At 36.9% G+C, this 15,576-nt stretch overlaps 1 protein-coding gene across 2 annotated transcripts in view; it reads right to left on the bottom strand.

Annotated features, from left to right (window-relative positions):
• CNOT4 (CCR4-NOT transcription complex subunit 4) overlaps window positions 1–15,576 on the bottom strand; it is a 186,213-nt gene that overhangs the window by 80,206 nt on the left and 90,431 nt on the right. For both annotated transcript variants that reach the window (XM_036759202.1, XM_036759201.1), the window contains exon 2: window positions 9,792–10,059. In XM_036759202.1, the coding sequence (XP_036615097.1) occupies window positions 9,792–9,965 (174 nt within the window). In that variant the 5' untranslated portion in view covers window positions 9,966–10,059. The remainder of the gene's footprint in view (window positions 1–9,791; window positions 10,060–15,576) is intronic.

The following is a 15,576-nucleotide window of genomic DNA, read 5'->3' as shown; positions in this document are numbered from 1 at the left end:
CCTTAAATGAAATGTGGTATACTGTCAGATGCAAAAATTCTATCAGTTGTTTTCTACTTAACTTTTTCTTTAATATCAGGAGGTGTTCAATTGTGAGAAGTGAGAGATGGCAAGGGAGAAATAGCCTGTAAATGACTGTACCAAAAGCTTTCAACTTGGTATTTTCTATGACAATCTCTTTGGTTTAATAATGGGAGTCAAAGGAAAAATATTTTCTCTTCATGGAAATATACATACTATGGTTAATTAAGCTATGACACATTTGTTTCAAAAAGCCAGGAGACATGTGTGATGTGATAAAATAAGTCATTATTTAGTTTTTAAAAACTGCACTATATAAGAGTGCTAGACATGGACTCAAGAAAAACTAATTTCAAATCCCATCTCAGTTAGCTGTGTGACCCCAGGAAAGTCATTTAACCTCTATTAGCCTCAGCTTCTCCATTTGTAAAATGGGGAGAACAGCATTTACCCCCCGGGCTTGTTTTGAAGATCAAAGTGAGATAACATAAGTACAGTACTTGGCAAACCTTAAAGCACTCCACAGATGCTAGATTTTGGTTTTTAAAGACAGCAAGAATCGCAAACATTAACTTCTTGATGCAAATGTCAGACACCATATCAGTTTTTGAAGTAAGTTATTTGCCAAAGACCATATAAATCACCTGATAAAAATCCCAAAAGCTTAAGGCATGATCTAATTTTATTTTAAAGAATTACAATCCAAATGTCTCCCTTCCTCATTTCCCTTTACTTCCAAGACACTAGTTCAAGACAACATACTGCAATGAAACTCATCATTGTCTCTATTCTGTATACCTAGCCCAATCAAGGGAATAACAAGCTACATAAAACTATATTAAACGAAAGGAGCTATACTGTAGAGTAGAAAGAGCCTCGATAATTGGCCACTAAGAAGCTATGTGAATGTGGACAAGACATCCAATCCCCTCAGTATTTCCATCTTTAAAACAAAGAGATGACTAGATGATTTTAAAGGTCCCCTCCACCTCTGGAGTTCTAATTATCAGTGCTAAAGTAGACAATACTCTTCTCCTTGCCCAAAACTAGACCTTATTCAAGAACCTGACACATTCTTCTATAATTTAAGGCAAAAAAATTAGTCAATACATTCATAAATAAGTCTGAGATGGCTGCGTGGTTACACCAATAAAACAAACTGAATTTTATTATATTAGTCTGGATTAGATACTATAGAGCAAGAACCACTAGGGCAATTGCAAGTTGCCAAACACCCCATATATGTAACAGAATATTCATAGGTGCACTTTCTGAAGTAGAAAATGTGCAGCTACTGACTGGGAAATGATTGAATAAAATGTGGCATTTAAATGTAGCTGAGTATTACCTGTGACATAAGAAATAATAAATACGAGAAATTTAGAAAAACATGGAAAGCCCCGTATGAAGTGATATACAGTCAAGATGAAGAACAAAATACGCACAAAGATGATTATAATGCAAATAAGAGCCCTAAAATGAAGCCAAACATGGAATAACTGTAATAATATCCTCCATCCCCACCCCTGGAGAACAGAAAATTATCTCCCTTCTCTTGGCAAATATGTAGGAGAAGGGGGAAGTAGTAGAAAGGGAGACACTCCTAGAAAAGAAAACTTATGGCATATTATTAAGATATATCCATTGTATCAGTTGTTTCTACTTCTGAACTATTTTTCATTATTAAAAGGGAATGTGCAATAGTTTGAAGGGGAAAGGAAAATATTCATAAATTACTAATGTAAAAACAAAGGGCACAAATAAAGCTTATTTTTTAAAAGAGCTGCTAAACAGTGTATGAAATCTACGCACCTGACAAGACATGAATTTAAAATACTGATAAAAATTGAATTATTGAAAGTTCTCCCTTTCAACAAAGCAATATGTCAACTTTTGTTACTAGGTTGAATATATTAACCCTACTGAAACTTTCTGGGGATATCCATCAGAAAAAAATCAAGAAAGATGGACTATGCTCTAAATCACTAATAATAAGAGAAATATAAATGAAAACACCCTGAGGCTTCAATTCACATCCAGCAAACTGGCAAAGATGACAAAAGATGGGAATAGCCAATTCTGAAGGGGCAGTAGGAAGACAAGTACATTTGTACATTGTTAGTAGAAAGCAATCTGGAATTATGAAAATAAATATACTAAAATGTTCATATCCTTCTAACTAGAGATTCTACTATGAGAGTTATACCCCAAGAAGGCCACGGATAAGCACAAAGTCTCCATATACACCAAAATATTTATAGCAGTACTTTTTGGTGATAGCCAAAAATTGGAAACAAAGTAGAAGTCCATCAACTGCAAAATGACTAAACAAATTGTTTTACATGAATGTAATGAAATATTACCGTGATGTAAGAAATGACTACCATAATGACTACAGAAAAGCACAGAAAGATCTACTTAAACCGATACAAAGCGAAGAGTCAAGGAAACAAGGTATACAACTACAATAATGTAAAAGGAAAGAACAAAAACAGACATACATACCTACGTACATATAGACCCACATGCACACAAATCAAAAGTGAATGTTAGAAAATTATGAAGAACAAATATGACTCCGAAGAAGAGACATGAGAAGACACTCTCACCATACACCTTTGCAGAGGTGGGAGGTACACAAGGATTGCACAGTGCACATATTTTCTGACTTCCTCAATGTATTGATCAATTATATTGATTTTTTTTCCTCTTTTTCTTTTTTTGTCTTAAAAAATACTACGTTATTTGGGATAGCTCTCTGGGAAAAGAGGGAGAAGGATTCTGCAAGAAATGATATATATGGTGATGTAAAAAACAAAAGAAATCAATAAAGGTGTGTTTAAAAAAAAGGAAAGAAAGAATAAAGACACAGAACAAGATATTTTCCAACATAGCCAATGAGTTGTTTTGTTTTGCCTGACTACCCTTATTCATTACAAGAAAGGACTGGGGATAGTTAATGGGCAGTAACAGAGATGAAAAAAAAGAGGACATCAATAAAACATTTTTTAAATGGAGTAAAACAAAAAAAGTTCCAAAGAAAAGCATAAATGAACAGTGTAATTTTATTACTACCTTGTTAAATTTTATATACACCTTTTCATGACAAACTATAACAGCAAAAGTTCAGTTTCATATAAAATCCTCTTTTATTCTTTGTATATTAAAATGACTATGATTATCAAATTCATAATTTTAAAAATATTTTTAAAAAGAACTAAATGCAGCAGGAAATCAAGTTTACAACTCATACATTTAACCCAAATTAATTTATTTTGTCAGCTAGATGTTCTTTCAAACTCTTATAAATGACTTAACAATAATGCCTCATGCAATAATAAACAATAAAAAATACTATGTCAATACTTAAATCTATTTGTAGTCATTTTGATGTTTAATTACTAGATTAGTCTAAGAAAGCAAACAAGATGTTTTAATATATGTTTTCTTTTATCACTTCTTACATATATTAGAATTCCTTACAGGTTACTTACATGTCAGGTTTAATTAGCTCTATCACTATGATGTTGGTATGTTTCTCAAAGGTAGAGCTTGACTTCAGCAACATATTAACAGTAATCCACATATCAGCCTTGGGAAGTGAAGATGGAAGCTGTGTATTACACAGTGCTTGGTGCTATGTAAGAGGAGGCTGAAGCAAGACAGGCAGGTTGAGGGTGGGTTCAGCCCATTCCCCAAGGATCAAATCACCAAGAATTACTTTCTGGTCTCCAAACTCCAGAAGTAGCAGAGGGACTACCAAATTCATCACAGATTCAGAGCATCAGGGCACTAAAGGTAATGATAGGGCACCAGTGCTTCTAAGGTCTCTAAGTCTGAAAGCTGAGTGCTAGCACTACATATGGATATCTTTTGGGTGTACTTCAACTAATACCATCTTGGGATGAGGTTATTAACCTGGAATGAGTTCAACTTCCTTAGGATACTGAATCACCAGTTGTTTACTAACCCAGATAGTGAGAAAAATCTCCCTAACACCTACCCAAGAGCTATATCTCTGTTCCCACTGTGTTGGGAGTAACTAATCAGGGAAGCTGGTACCACTGTTCTACACTGACACCAAGCTAATGTCATCATTAAAGGATCCTTTAAGAGTGGAGTACTGATCAGGAAACCTCTCCCAATGTTATGATGGACAAACTACCAGGTCCTACTCCCCTTTATCATGTGATTCAGTTGAAAGTTACTTAGACGAAAATACTACCTCCTCCCATCCCCACTCCCCCAAAAAACCTTCTCACCCCTAACCACCTTGGACTACATTACTCATAAGCTACAGCTGCCCATTCATTCTAAAGCATACTGAAACCTCACTTTACCTGAAAATTGCCCTTCACCCTCAAATTTTTCTATCACACCTCTTCCATCTTCTTACACTAAAGGAAACTCAGCTCTCTCTGGAAAGCATCCATGGACACTATCTCTAAGAGCAGTCACTGAATTTCTCTCAAGCCCATAAACACACAGGGCCAGGAGGCACAGCCAGACTCCCTACTCTTTAGGCAGCTAAGTGGTACAATACAGTGCAGGGCCTTAAGTCACAAAGATCCCAGAGCTCTAATCCAGCCTCAGACAATCACTGGATGTGTGACCCTTGGCAAGTTGCTTAATTTCTGCCTCAGTTTTTCCACAGCACCTACCTCACAAGGTTGTGGTGAAGATCAAATGAGATGTTATTTGTAAAGCATGTAACACAATGCCTGGCACACAGTGTGTCATTCCTCCCTTTACTTTCATTTGCTTCCATTATTCAACAACAGCTCCTTCTTTGAAATTCACTTCATTCATCTACAACAACCAGTCCAGGTCTTGGTCCTAACTGTCTACTGGCATTCAGATTACTTACTACTGGAATCTTTCCTACTCAAGGAATTCCACTTCCAGCATAGTCTTCCTCTTCAATGCCACCCAGGCCACATGCATGTGTGTATTCACGTCCCCTTGAACACTGGTGTCCCAATTCATCACCCTCTCCAAAATCCAACCTCTCCATGGGCTACACTGCTAAACCTCAGCTACAAAAAGATGGTCATCCCCGTAATTTCATTACCATCCATAACTAAGCTACCTCTGAAACCCCTCTCTCTGATCATACCTTCATATCCTTCCATCTCTTCTTTTGCCTTAATCCTCTTAATTCTATTCTTCATCTTCACCATCACCACCAATCCCTCTACACTCTCTGTTTAATCATCTCCTTGTGCTTATCACCCTTGCTCTGGCCTCACTTTTCTCCTTAAGACTTCATTCCATAACTAACCAGTTGATTGACTCACTATTCTCTTCCCTCAAATTCCTTGTCTCTGCCAGATACACTTTGCCAAACTCCAACTTGGGATAACTCCATCAACCTTCTTCATTCCTAGTGACAGCAAGGTGAAAAAAGTTATACAACCTTTCCAACTGGGTTCATTCCAAATTTATGCAATCTGATCTCCACCTGGCCCTTGATGCTGCACAGCAACTCCCTCACTCCCTTGGTTTGGTTTTTTTTATGACTATCTCACTTTCTGTAAGAGCAATTCTATAATGTCTCTTCTCTTTTCTCTAATTTCCTACCCCCTTTTAAAGCCTCCTCTCTTCTCCATTGAGAATCTCACCTCCTACTTTGAGAAAAGAGCTTTGCAAGCTCATTCTCCCCCAATCCATGACTTAAAATTCTTCTCCATCACTCATCTCTAGTATCTGACGAAGAGGTGGCTGTTCTCCTTGCTAAAGCCAATACCTCTGTTTTTCCTTGTGACCCCCTTCCTGTGGGTTTCCTCTCTAGGAGCTTCTTTCAGTCTCTCTTTATCCACTAACTTTCCCTGCTGCATAAAACATGTCAAAGTCTCCCACTATTTAAAAACTCAACTTGATCCTGCCATTACTTCAAACTATTGTCCTGTAGCTCTTTTCTCATTTACAGTAATAATGTCTTTTCTCATCCTCCCACAGTTCAAAGTGAAATTGTTTGTTTTCCTATATTCCTACTATAATCCATAAATAAAATGCAAAATTTTTCAGGACATTCTCAGCACTCTGCACACAGCTCATGTCTAAAGTATCCACTGAATTAAAACTAAGCAGTCATTATGAAATATCCAATGAAATTTCAGTATTCTAAAAAAAAATGAAAAATAATCAGAAATAATAGAGGCCTTAGAAGACTAAAGCCCTTCTTCTTCTGTAAAAAGAGAAGAAAAAAATCTAAGTAAATTAAGATAATCTAGATGGAACTTTTTATATAACTGTACTCTGAACCAGGCTGTCTAGCAACATAGAAAAAGCAGTTAAGTTTCCATCAAAATTCTCCTTAACATATCCTGTTAATATTATTTCAAATCTGACTGTGAAGAAATCTTCCACTATTACATATTGTGCCTGATGAATGAAGTATAAGTCAAAAGAAGACATTATATGCCAATTTGTTGCAAGATTTAAGAAGTGACTTTGCCCACAATTACAGGTAAAGTCATGTATCAGACCATGAATCTTTCCTATGTAGTACTACTTCAGACTACTTTCTAAATCTTGCACAGCAGTTTACAAAACTCACCAGTTAATTTTTAATGTATTATCAGAGAGTTCCAGCAGATTCAATGATGTTTAATGATGCAGAAAGACATATTAGAAAGTCGTATCAATGAATGAACTCATGTTGATTAGATCACAAAAAAACTTGAAAGACAATAAAATTAAAACCACATCACTTCACTACACAGATTTAGAAATATGCAAAACCCAGGAAGAAGTGTTAAAAAAAATAAGAACAGACTATTCACCTTCAATTTTTTTGAAAGCAATATAGTAAGATTTGACTAGCTTATCTCCAAGTTGCCTTCCAAGCCATTTTTTATAGGTGTTTGGAGGGACCTGGGAGGGAGCTCACACAAGTCCCTGCTTTCCAGCTGCCATCTTGGCTCCGCCCCCACCAAGTTACCTTCCAATACTAAAATTCTATGAGTTTATGTTCAGATAAAACATATTACTTTGTCAGCATATGTGTATACACACACACACACACACACACACACACACACACACACACACACACACACTCCCTTTATAGCTCAAATAACGACATGACCATAGAAGGGAAAATTTTGCCTCACAAAAACAAAGTTTAAAGGTTAGTACAGTTTCTATTGAAGCACCTTTGAGGCCTAAATAAACAACTCAGCATTTTCCAAGTAAATTGCTGTGACTCTCTATGGGGGCTGCCTATAAATGCCAAAGACTGAATGCTCTGTGAATTTTGCAAATAAGACAAATTTCTTTTTCTTTAAAAACAAAAAGTAACAGTGTTTTTCACTTCATTTTTCCTGACAAAATGATGTGAGGAATGAGGGAAGAAGTCATTGATGAGTGACAAGTAGTAGCACAGAGACCTGACCTAGTCCTTGGTGTCAAAAAAATCTAAATCCTACCTCTCGTACATAATGGCTGTATGATGCTGGCAAATCCCTTCACCTCTCAAATGCCTCAGGAGACTCAAAGACTATAAATTGCAGAAGAATTGTTGATCTACATTGGTAAAAGGAAGTTTCCCCATAAGCAGTTCCCTATGTCAGTGAAATCAAAGTTCTACACTCAAAGTTTCTCAAGCAGCAAACTGTCTAGATGGGGTGGAGGGTGGGGGTGGGGGGACGGAAGGAGTTGGGGATGGAAGAGGTTGCATTAAGGTTCACCTATGGAGATCAATCAATCATTAAACATTTGTTAGGCACATGCCAGGCACTGTGCTAAGTGCTGGGGATACAAAAAGAGGTCAAAGACAGTCCCTGCCCTCAAGGAGCTTACCGTGTAATGGGGAAAATAGCATGCAAACAAATATATACAAATCAAGCACATAAAAAAGATAAATAGGAAATAATTAACAGAGGGAAAGCATTAGAATTAAGAGGGATTAGGGAAGGCTTTCTGTAGAGGTGGGATTTTACTTGGGACTCAAAGGAAGCCAGGGAGGCCAGAGTGTAGAAGGTAGAGCATTCCAAGAATGAGAGATAGAGAAAATGCCTGGAGCTGAGAGATGGAATGTCTTGTTCATGGAACAGCTAGGAGGACAGTGCCACTAGATCAGAGTATGTGGGGAAAAGTAAGGTATAAGAAGACTGGAAAGGTAGGAGGGGGCTAAGTTATGAAGAGCTTTGAATGCCAACCAGAGGATGTTGTATTTGATCCTGGAGGCAACAGGAAGTCCCTAGAGTTTACTGAGTTGGGGGAAAGGGAAGAAAGGGTGGTAGTGACATGATCAGACTTGAGCTTTAGGAAAATCAATTTGGTGGCTAAATAGAGAATGGATTAGAGCAGGGAGAGACTTCGAGAGAGGAAGACCTACCAGCAGGGTATTGCAAAAATGCAGGCATGAGAAGATGAAGGACTGCACTAGAGTGCTGGCAGGGTCAAAGGAGAGAAGAAGTGAGTACTTGAGAGATATTGCAAAGGTGAATTCTACAGGCCTCAGCCACAGCTTGGACAAGGAGGCTGAGGGATGAGGAGTTCAGGATGACTCCTAGGTTGCTAGCCTGAGGGACTGGCTCAATAATCAATTGGTATGCTTATATTATTGAGTATAATCCCTCAATAACTTTTTCTTTACTGTGTTCCCCAAGCAATTTTGCCTTCCTCTACTGACTATGTAAGTAACTAAGTGACTACTTTGTTCTTTCTCAAAGTCTTCACTTCATAACACTCCAAGTCAAAAGATAATAAACACTATTAAATCTATTAGGTTCAGGAGAATGAAATTGAGTGATCATCCTCAAACCTACCCTATTTTAAAAAAGTTTTAAATATCACTCACCGTATTTTTTTTAATCCCAGAAAATAGAAAGAAATTTATTTGACAGATCTCCAAAGTCCTAAAGAACTGGGGTTTTAATTCCAATACTATTTCAATATGTACAAGATTTTCACAGGCTATTCATTTATCATTTTCAAAGCACTTCCACAGTCTTAATCACCCTTAATACATTGTACATTATTTCTGAACCAAACAGGTACAAAAGTGGATTGTTTCAAAGACATCTATGAGATCTTTCCTATCATGAATTTAGAGCTTTATAAAAATCTAATGGTACGACATTTTTAGTAGCTATCAAGTAAAAGAAAAAGCAGTAAAGTTTAAAGATGTCCTTAGGAACCAAAAGATCATATTAAAAGCCACATGAGTAAAGAAAACTTATCTCAGATCTGAAAGGGACATTCTTTGCATCATTCTCAAAGCTCATCAGCAAAAACTTCCAGTGTTGAAGCAAAACATCGCTTGCTAGGACATCATTATTATATACTGTTCGTTAGTTGATTTGTGATTTGTATATCAACAAGAACAAGAGGAAGGACTTTAGTAATCATCTAATCCTAGCCTATCAAGTATGTACATACAGAGAGAGAGGAAAGAGAAAAAGGAGAAAGGACAGAAGAGAGGGGAGAATCATCGAATAAATATCTGTTGAATCAAAGTAGGTAAAGTCCTTCATTTCACATATACGAGCAAATTCACAAATATGAGTTCAAAGATTAAGTGACATGCCCAAAGTCACACAGATAGCTGGTTACAGAGCCAGGACCAGATGCTAGGTCTCCTAACTCCTAAAGTACAGTGCTATTTCCACTAAAACAGGACTGCTTTAGGAAGCATATTACTACTTGTAACTTCAGGTGAAGATAAATACAGATTCCCTCCCACTCCCATAGTCAAGATGAGTTTCCTAAGCTGCTGATTCACCAACATGAAAAATTTAAGCAGTTTACCATAGGGTATATACCTTTCTGCAAGCAGGACAAAGTCCATTCTCATCAGTGCGAATACGATGCCAACAGAAGCGGCAAATTTGGTAGCCACAAGTGCAAGGGAAAAAGTTGATATCATCGATCTCTAAGGGCTCCATGCAAAGGGGGCATTCCACAGGGTCTTCCTTTGCATCAGGACTTCGAGACATCTTCACGTGTATACACAGCAGCAAAAAAAGTTTATAATAACTTAAGGGAGAAGGAAGGTCAGCACTGAAAATTAAAATGGAGCACTCTGAAGACCTGTGAGAAAATCAGAAAAAAATACAACAAAAATTAATTGTGCATGTAAAACACTGAAAACTACAAGTTTTACCTAAGTTGTAGCTTTACAGAGTAAATGACTTTAATAATTTTTACATTTGATGTAAGAATTTAAAGCATGTATTACATCACTAGCACACAAATCTAAGATCAAAGGCTAAGTACAGATAGGATTAGGGGGGAAAACTGGTTCCATAGAAGGTACTGCATAAAATAGAGAGCTAAGAAAATACTCGGCATTCTTAACAAGATTTAAAGAATATCCAAGCACTATAATGACATATCTCAGAGGAAGGGAGGAGATGAACAGGCATCATCTGTCTTAACCCTTATTCTTCAACCTCTCAAGCACCTTTTACTTTATGGTAAGTTTCTCATAAGTGAAAAACAAAACATATAACATATCTAAACATATCATTAAATCCATAAGCACATATAATAACATGCTAAGCATAAACTGGTTAACTTCTAAGATTCATTACAACTATACTAAATATTGAGAACTCCAATCTAATAAAATAGGTATATGTAATGTATATGCCTTACAATCTAACTGCTTATACAGTAAATATGCATGGCCAGGTTATTGGAAACCAATGACCCACACCATTATTTCTGAGACACAAAACAGAAGATTTACGTGCAAAAAAAATTTACTCCTAAGTTCACACTGTAAATCAAAAGAAATGAGGAAAAGAGATAATAGCAAAATGTAACACACCTGATCCCACCACCATCCAAAACACTTTTTAAAAAATGAATTAACCACGACTTCAGAAGATTAAGGGTGAAACCTGTTTCCCACCTCTGGGCAGAGATAGCATACCACAGGGAGAGAATTGAGGCATACATTTTCAGTTGTGGCCAATGTATTTTGCTTGATAATACTTATTTATAACAAGAGGAGCAGGGGAAGGGGTAGAAGAGGCTAGTAAGCAGTGGGAGTGAGAGTGTGATTAAAAAACAGACTTCAATAAAATTTTTTTTAAAAAGTGCATTAATTTCCTACATAAGAGTTAACACAGGCAGCCAGAGGGCCCCAGTGGATAGAATGATGGGCCTGGCATCATGAAGACTCATTTTCCTGAGTTCAAATCTGGCTCCACATGCTAGCTGTGTGACCCTGGGCAAGCCACTTAACCACATTTGCCTCAATTTCCTCCTCTGTAAAACGGGCTGGAGAAGGAAATGGCAAACCCCTCTAGTGTCTTTGCCAGGAAAACTTTAAGTGGGGTCATAAAGAATCAGATACCACTGAAAAACAACTGAACAACAGTAACAACACCTCAGGCAAATCATTTAACCTCAGAGGCTGTTAGGGGCAAAATGGATTAAAGTACTAGGCCTGGCGTCCACAAGACTTGAATTTAAATCTGGCCTCAGACACTCACTAGCTGTGTGACCCTGGCAAGTCACTTCACCCTGTCTGTCTCAGTTTCCTCATCTACAAAATGAGCTGGAGAAAGAAACGGCAAACCACCCCTGTGCCTTTGGCAAGAAAACTTCAAATGGAGGCAGAAAGAGCCAGACACGGCTAAAATGACTGAACAACAAAGAATTAACAGAACACTGGTGGTATACTTTATGGAAAATCTGAATTAAAATTCTGCTTTCACACACGGTACAAAGACAAGTCCAAAGGACTCACGATGGAGAATGCTATCTACATCCAGAGAAAGAACTATGAAGTATGAATGCAGATTGAGGCACACTTCATGCTAGCCTTTTTTTTCCCCCTTTTTTTTTCTTTTTCTCTTTTGGTTTTCGGGTTGGTTTTTTTTTTTTTTGGTCCTGTTTCTTCTTTCGCATGATTCATTTCATTGATCACAGTTCTTCTCCATAACTTGACTAGTGTATAAATTAATTCAATACAAAGTTATACGTGGAAGCTATACAGGATTCCATGCCATCTTGGGGAGGGAGGGGGAGAGGGAGGGAAGAAAATCTGGAATTCAAAATTATGTAGAACTGAATGTTGTAAACTAAAAATAAAAAAAAATGCTATAATAAAAAAGGAAAAAAAATTCTGGTTTCATTAGAGAACTGAAAAATATTTATCTTTTAGCAACAATTTATGCCATTATATCACAGAAACAAATCTAAGCTCAACTGACAGAAAATTCAAATATGTTATTTAGAATTGATGTAATACATCTGTAATCTACTTTTGACAGGCAGTCAGTCTACAATCACTTAATGCAACCAAAGCTTTGAGATTTTTCTAAAGAGATTTAGGGGGAAACTATCTCCCATTGGGGGGCAGCTAGTGGGGGCAGCTAGGTGGCGCAGTGAGTATAGCACGGGCCCTGGAGTCAGGAGGACCAGAGTGCAAATCTGGTCTCAGACACTTGACAGACTTACTAACTGTGTGACCTTGGGCAAGTCACTTAACCTCAATTGCCCTGCCTTCCCCCCTCCAAAAATTAAAAAAGGGGGAGGGGGGCAGCTATGTGACACAGTGGATAGAGTGCCAGGAACTGAAAAGCAAGAAGACTCATTTTCCTGAGTTCAAATCTGGCTGCTTCAGACACCTACAAGATGTGTGACCTTGAGCAAGTCACTTGAACCTGTTTGCTTTCCTCATTTGTAAAATGAGCTGGAGAGGGAAATGCCTTTTCAGGACATGTATCTTTCTGCAAGCAGGATAAAGTCCATTCTCATCAGTTCTAATATGATGCCAACAGAAGCCCAAAGTGCAAGGGAAAAAAGTTGATATCATCAATCTCTAAGGGCTCCATGCAAAGGGGGAATTCCGCAACAATATCTCCCATTCGGGGAATGTTCTCCCTCCTAATTTCCATCTCTTATCTTAGGCTGCCCTAGCTTCCTTCAAATCCCAGGTAAAATCCCATCTTCTGCAGAAAGGGTTTCTGATCCCTCTTAATTCTAGGACCTTCCCTCTGTTGCTTATTTTCAATGTATCTTATAAACAGCTCGATTATATAGTAATTTTCATGCTACCGCCTCAATTAGATTGTGAGCTCCTTGAGAGCAGGGACTATCTCCTCTTTCTTTGTATCCCTAGGGCTTTGCACAGCACCTGACAAATAGTAGACACTTAATAAATGTTTACTGACAGAGGAGAGGAACTAATATGAGACAAACTGAATTTCAGTGGAGGAATGCCTAATGAATGTGATCAAATGAATTCCAAAATTGGAGAGATAAATGATCTAAAGGGCACTGGACTTGGAACAAAAATACACAAAAAATACACAACTCTAATTATTCAATATATGACCACGGGAAACTTCCAACTTTTTTGAGCTTGAGTTTCCTCATTTGCAAAATGGAGATATTATGTATATTACCTGAAGAATATGCTTTGTAAATGATAAAGCACCATATAAAATAAGCCAATTATTATGCAACCAAACTTGGAATATCCAATTAGTAGCATGAAAAAGTGTAGAAACACAAAATTGAAATTGGAACTAAAGCCAAATCTCTTTGGAAGCTATCATTGGAGCCAGGAAGAAAGAGAATAACAGACTTAGTTCTAGGAAATCATATCATATTGCTCAGAAAAGTAAGACAAGAAAAAAGTTTCTACTTCATTTCCCAGGTCTGTTCCCAGTCAAAGTAAACTTCATACTATTCCTAAAAGACAATATAAGCTTTCTCCCCTTCACCCTTTCACTCAAACTATTCTGTTTCTAGAATGTCTTACCCTTTTTCCTCTCCCCCACAGACCTCATGGTGAAATATAACCAATCCTATTAGCTTACCAAGATTCATGAAAACAGACCTGAACATTTATAGAAAAATTTCCTTGCCCATGACTGGAATGAACCAAAATAATAAACATCAATAATCTCCCAATTCATTTACAATAAATACCAATGAAAGTACTAACAGGTTACTTTATAGGACTGGATAAAATGGTAATGAAATGAATATGGAAGAACTAATGAGTTGAGGACAAAAAGGGAGAAATCAATTTTCTACTTCAAAATCTATTATAAAGCTATTATGATGAATGATAATTGAAACTTCCCAAGTCCAGAACAAAAACAGATTAATGAATCTGAAAAAGAGGTCATAAACTAACCAAATATAAAAAAATTACTGAGGTCTTTTTTTTTTAAGTTTTATTGAAGCCTTTTGGATTTTGCACCAATCATTTCTTAAACATTCCAACTACCCCACTGAACCCTTCTTAATAACAAAGAAAAACAACTAATACAAGCTAACTGACAAAGTAATACATGACACGCTGCACCCATAGTTATGTACCTCTCCCCCAAGATAAATGAAATATATTGCACCATCTGTTCCACAGAAATAAGCAGATCAACGGAATCAACCTCGGTTCAGCTGATCTGTATATTCTCACTTAACTTGTAAAGTGCTTTATGCACCTTTCTCTCCCTATTCTGCTTTCTTTGCTCTTAATTGTATTAATTAATACAGGTCTTCAAATATTATGTTTAATAGTGGAAAATCAAGTTGGCATACGCAGTAAATAGAGTCAGCCTTAAAATCGGGAAGACCTCTGTTCAAACAAGTCTTGCTTCTGACACATACTGTTTGTATGACCCCTGCCCAGATCAATTAACCTGTCAGAATCTAGACAACTCCCTAAGACTGAAATGTAGAGAAGGTAAGAAGCTATATTTGTAGGTAGAGAGAATTTCCTAACCCAGGAGTTCCCTACTCTATAGAAGTCACAAGTCCACTCCCCTTTATTACTTTCATTCTCCCTCCTATTGGATTGGGAGGGAGGGAGGGAGACAAAGAGGAAGAAGAGAGACAGAGAAATGTACTTCTCACTAGAAACTTTCCCAAAAGTTTCCCAAAAAATGGGGGCAAAACATGGATTTCTTGTCTATTCCCACTATTATTATAGTTTTTTAGAAATGCTAGCAATGGCCATGAGACAAGGAAAATTAAAAGTCATCAATATCCCCAAGTTTTAGTAAATCAATGTCTTAATCTATCAATTAAAAAAACATTAAATTTCTGTTATAGGGCCTGATATTCAACATGGAGAGAATTAATGCAAATATTTAGGAGCAAGAGTCACTCCCCAATAGATAACCAGTTAAAGGATATGATTAAAGAATTCTCAAAAAAAAAAACAGCAAAATATTAACTATCACATGAAATCACCAAAAAAAAAAAAAGGCAAATTAAATTTAAACTTTTGATGTGGCATGAACATGGATAGGTTTGCAAAGTAAAAAAAAAGAAAAAAAAAAACAAAAACAAAAAAACACACCTAACTTCTTTAGCATCGGTTTATACAAAATATATGCCACATGTATGATCACATGAGCAAATCTCTATCTACATCTGTTACTTTATCCACTTGCCAAGGCAAATTGCCTTGCACACAGTAAAGATGTTAAAAGCCAATGTTGGAGTGGGCTGCAGAAAAACAGGCACACTCATGGTTCAATCATTCAGGAAAGTAATTTGGAACTATGCTAAGAAATAGATGATTAGAATGACCCAGAGAATTGACCCAGAGATCCCATGGGCAGGTGTATATAT

The sequence above is a fragment of the Trichosurus vulpecula genome, chromosome 5 (assembly GCF_011100635.1).
Source record: "Trichosurus vulpecula isolate mTriVul1 chromosome 5, mTriVul1.pri, whole genome shotgun sequence".
Classification (NCBI taxonomy): domain Eukaryota; kingdom Metazoa; phylum Chordata; class Mammalia; order Diprotodontia; family Phalangeridae; genus Trichosurus; species Trichosurus vulpecula.
This window is presented reverse-complemented; position numbering and strand designations above follow the sequence as displayed.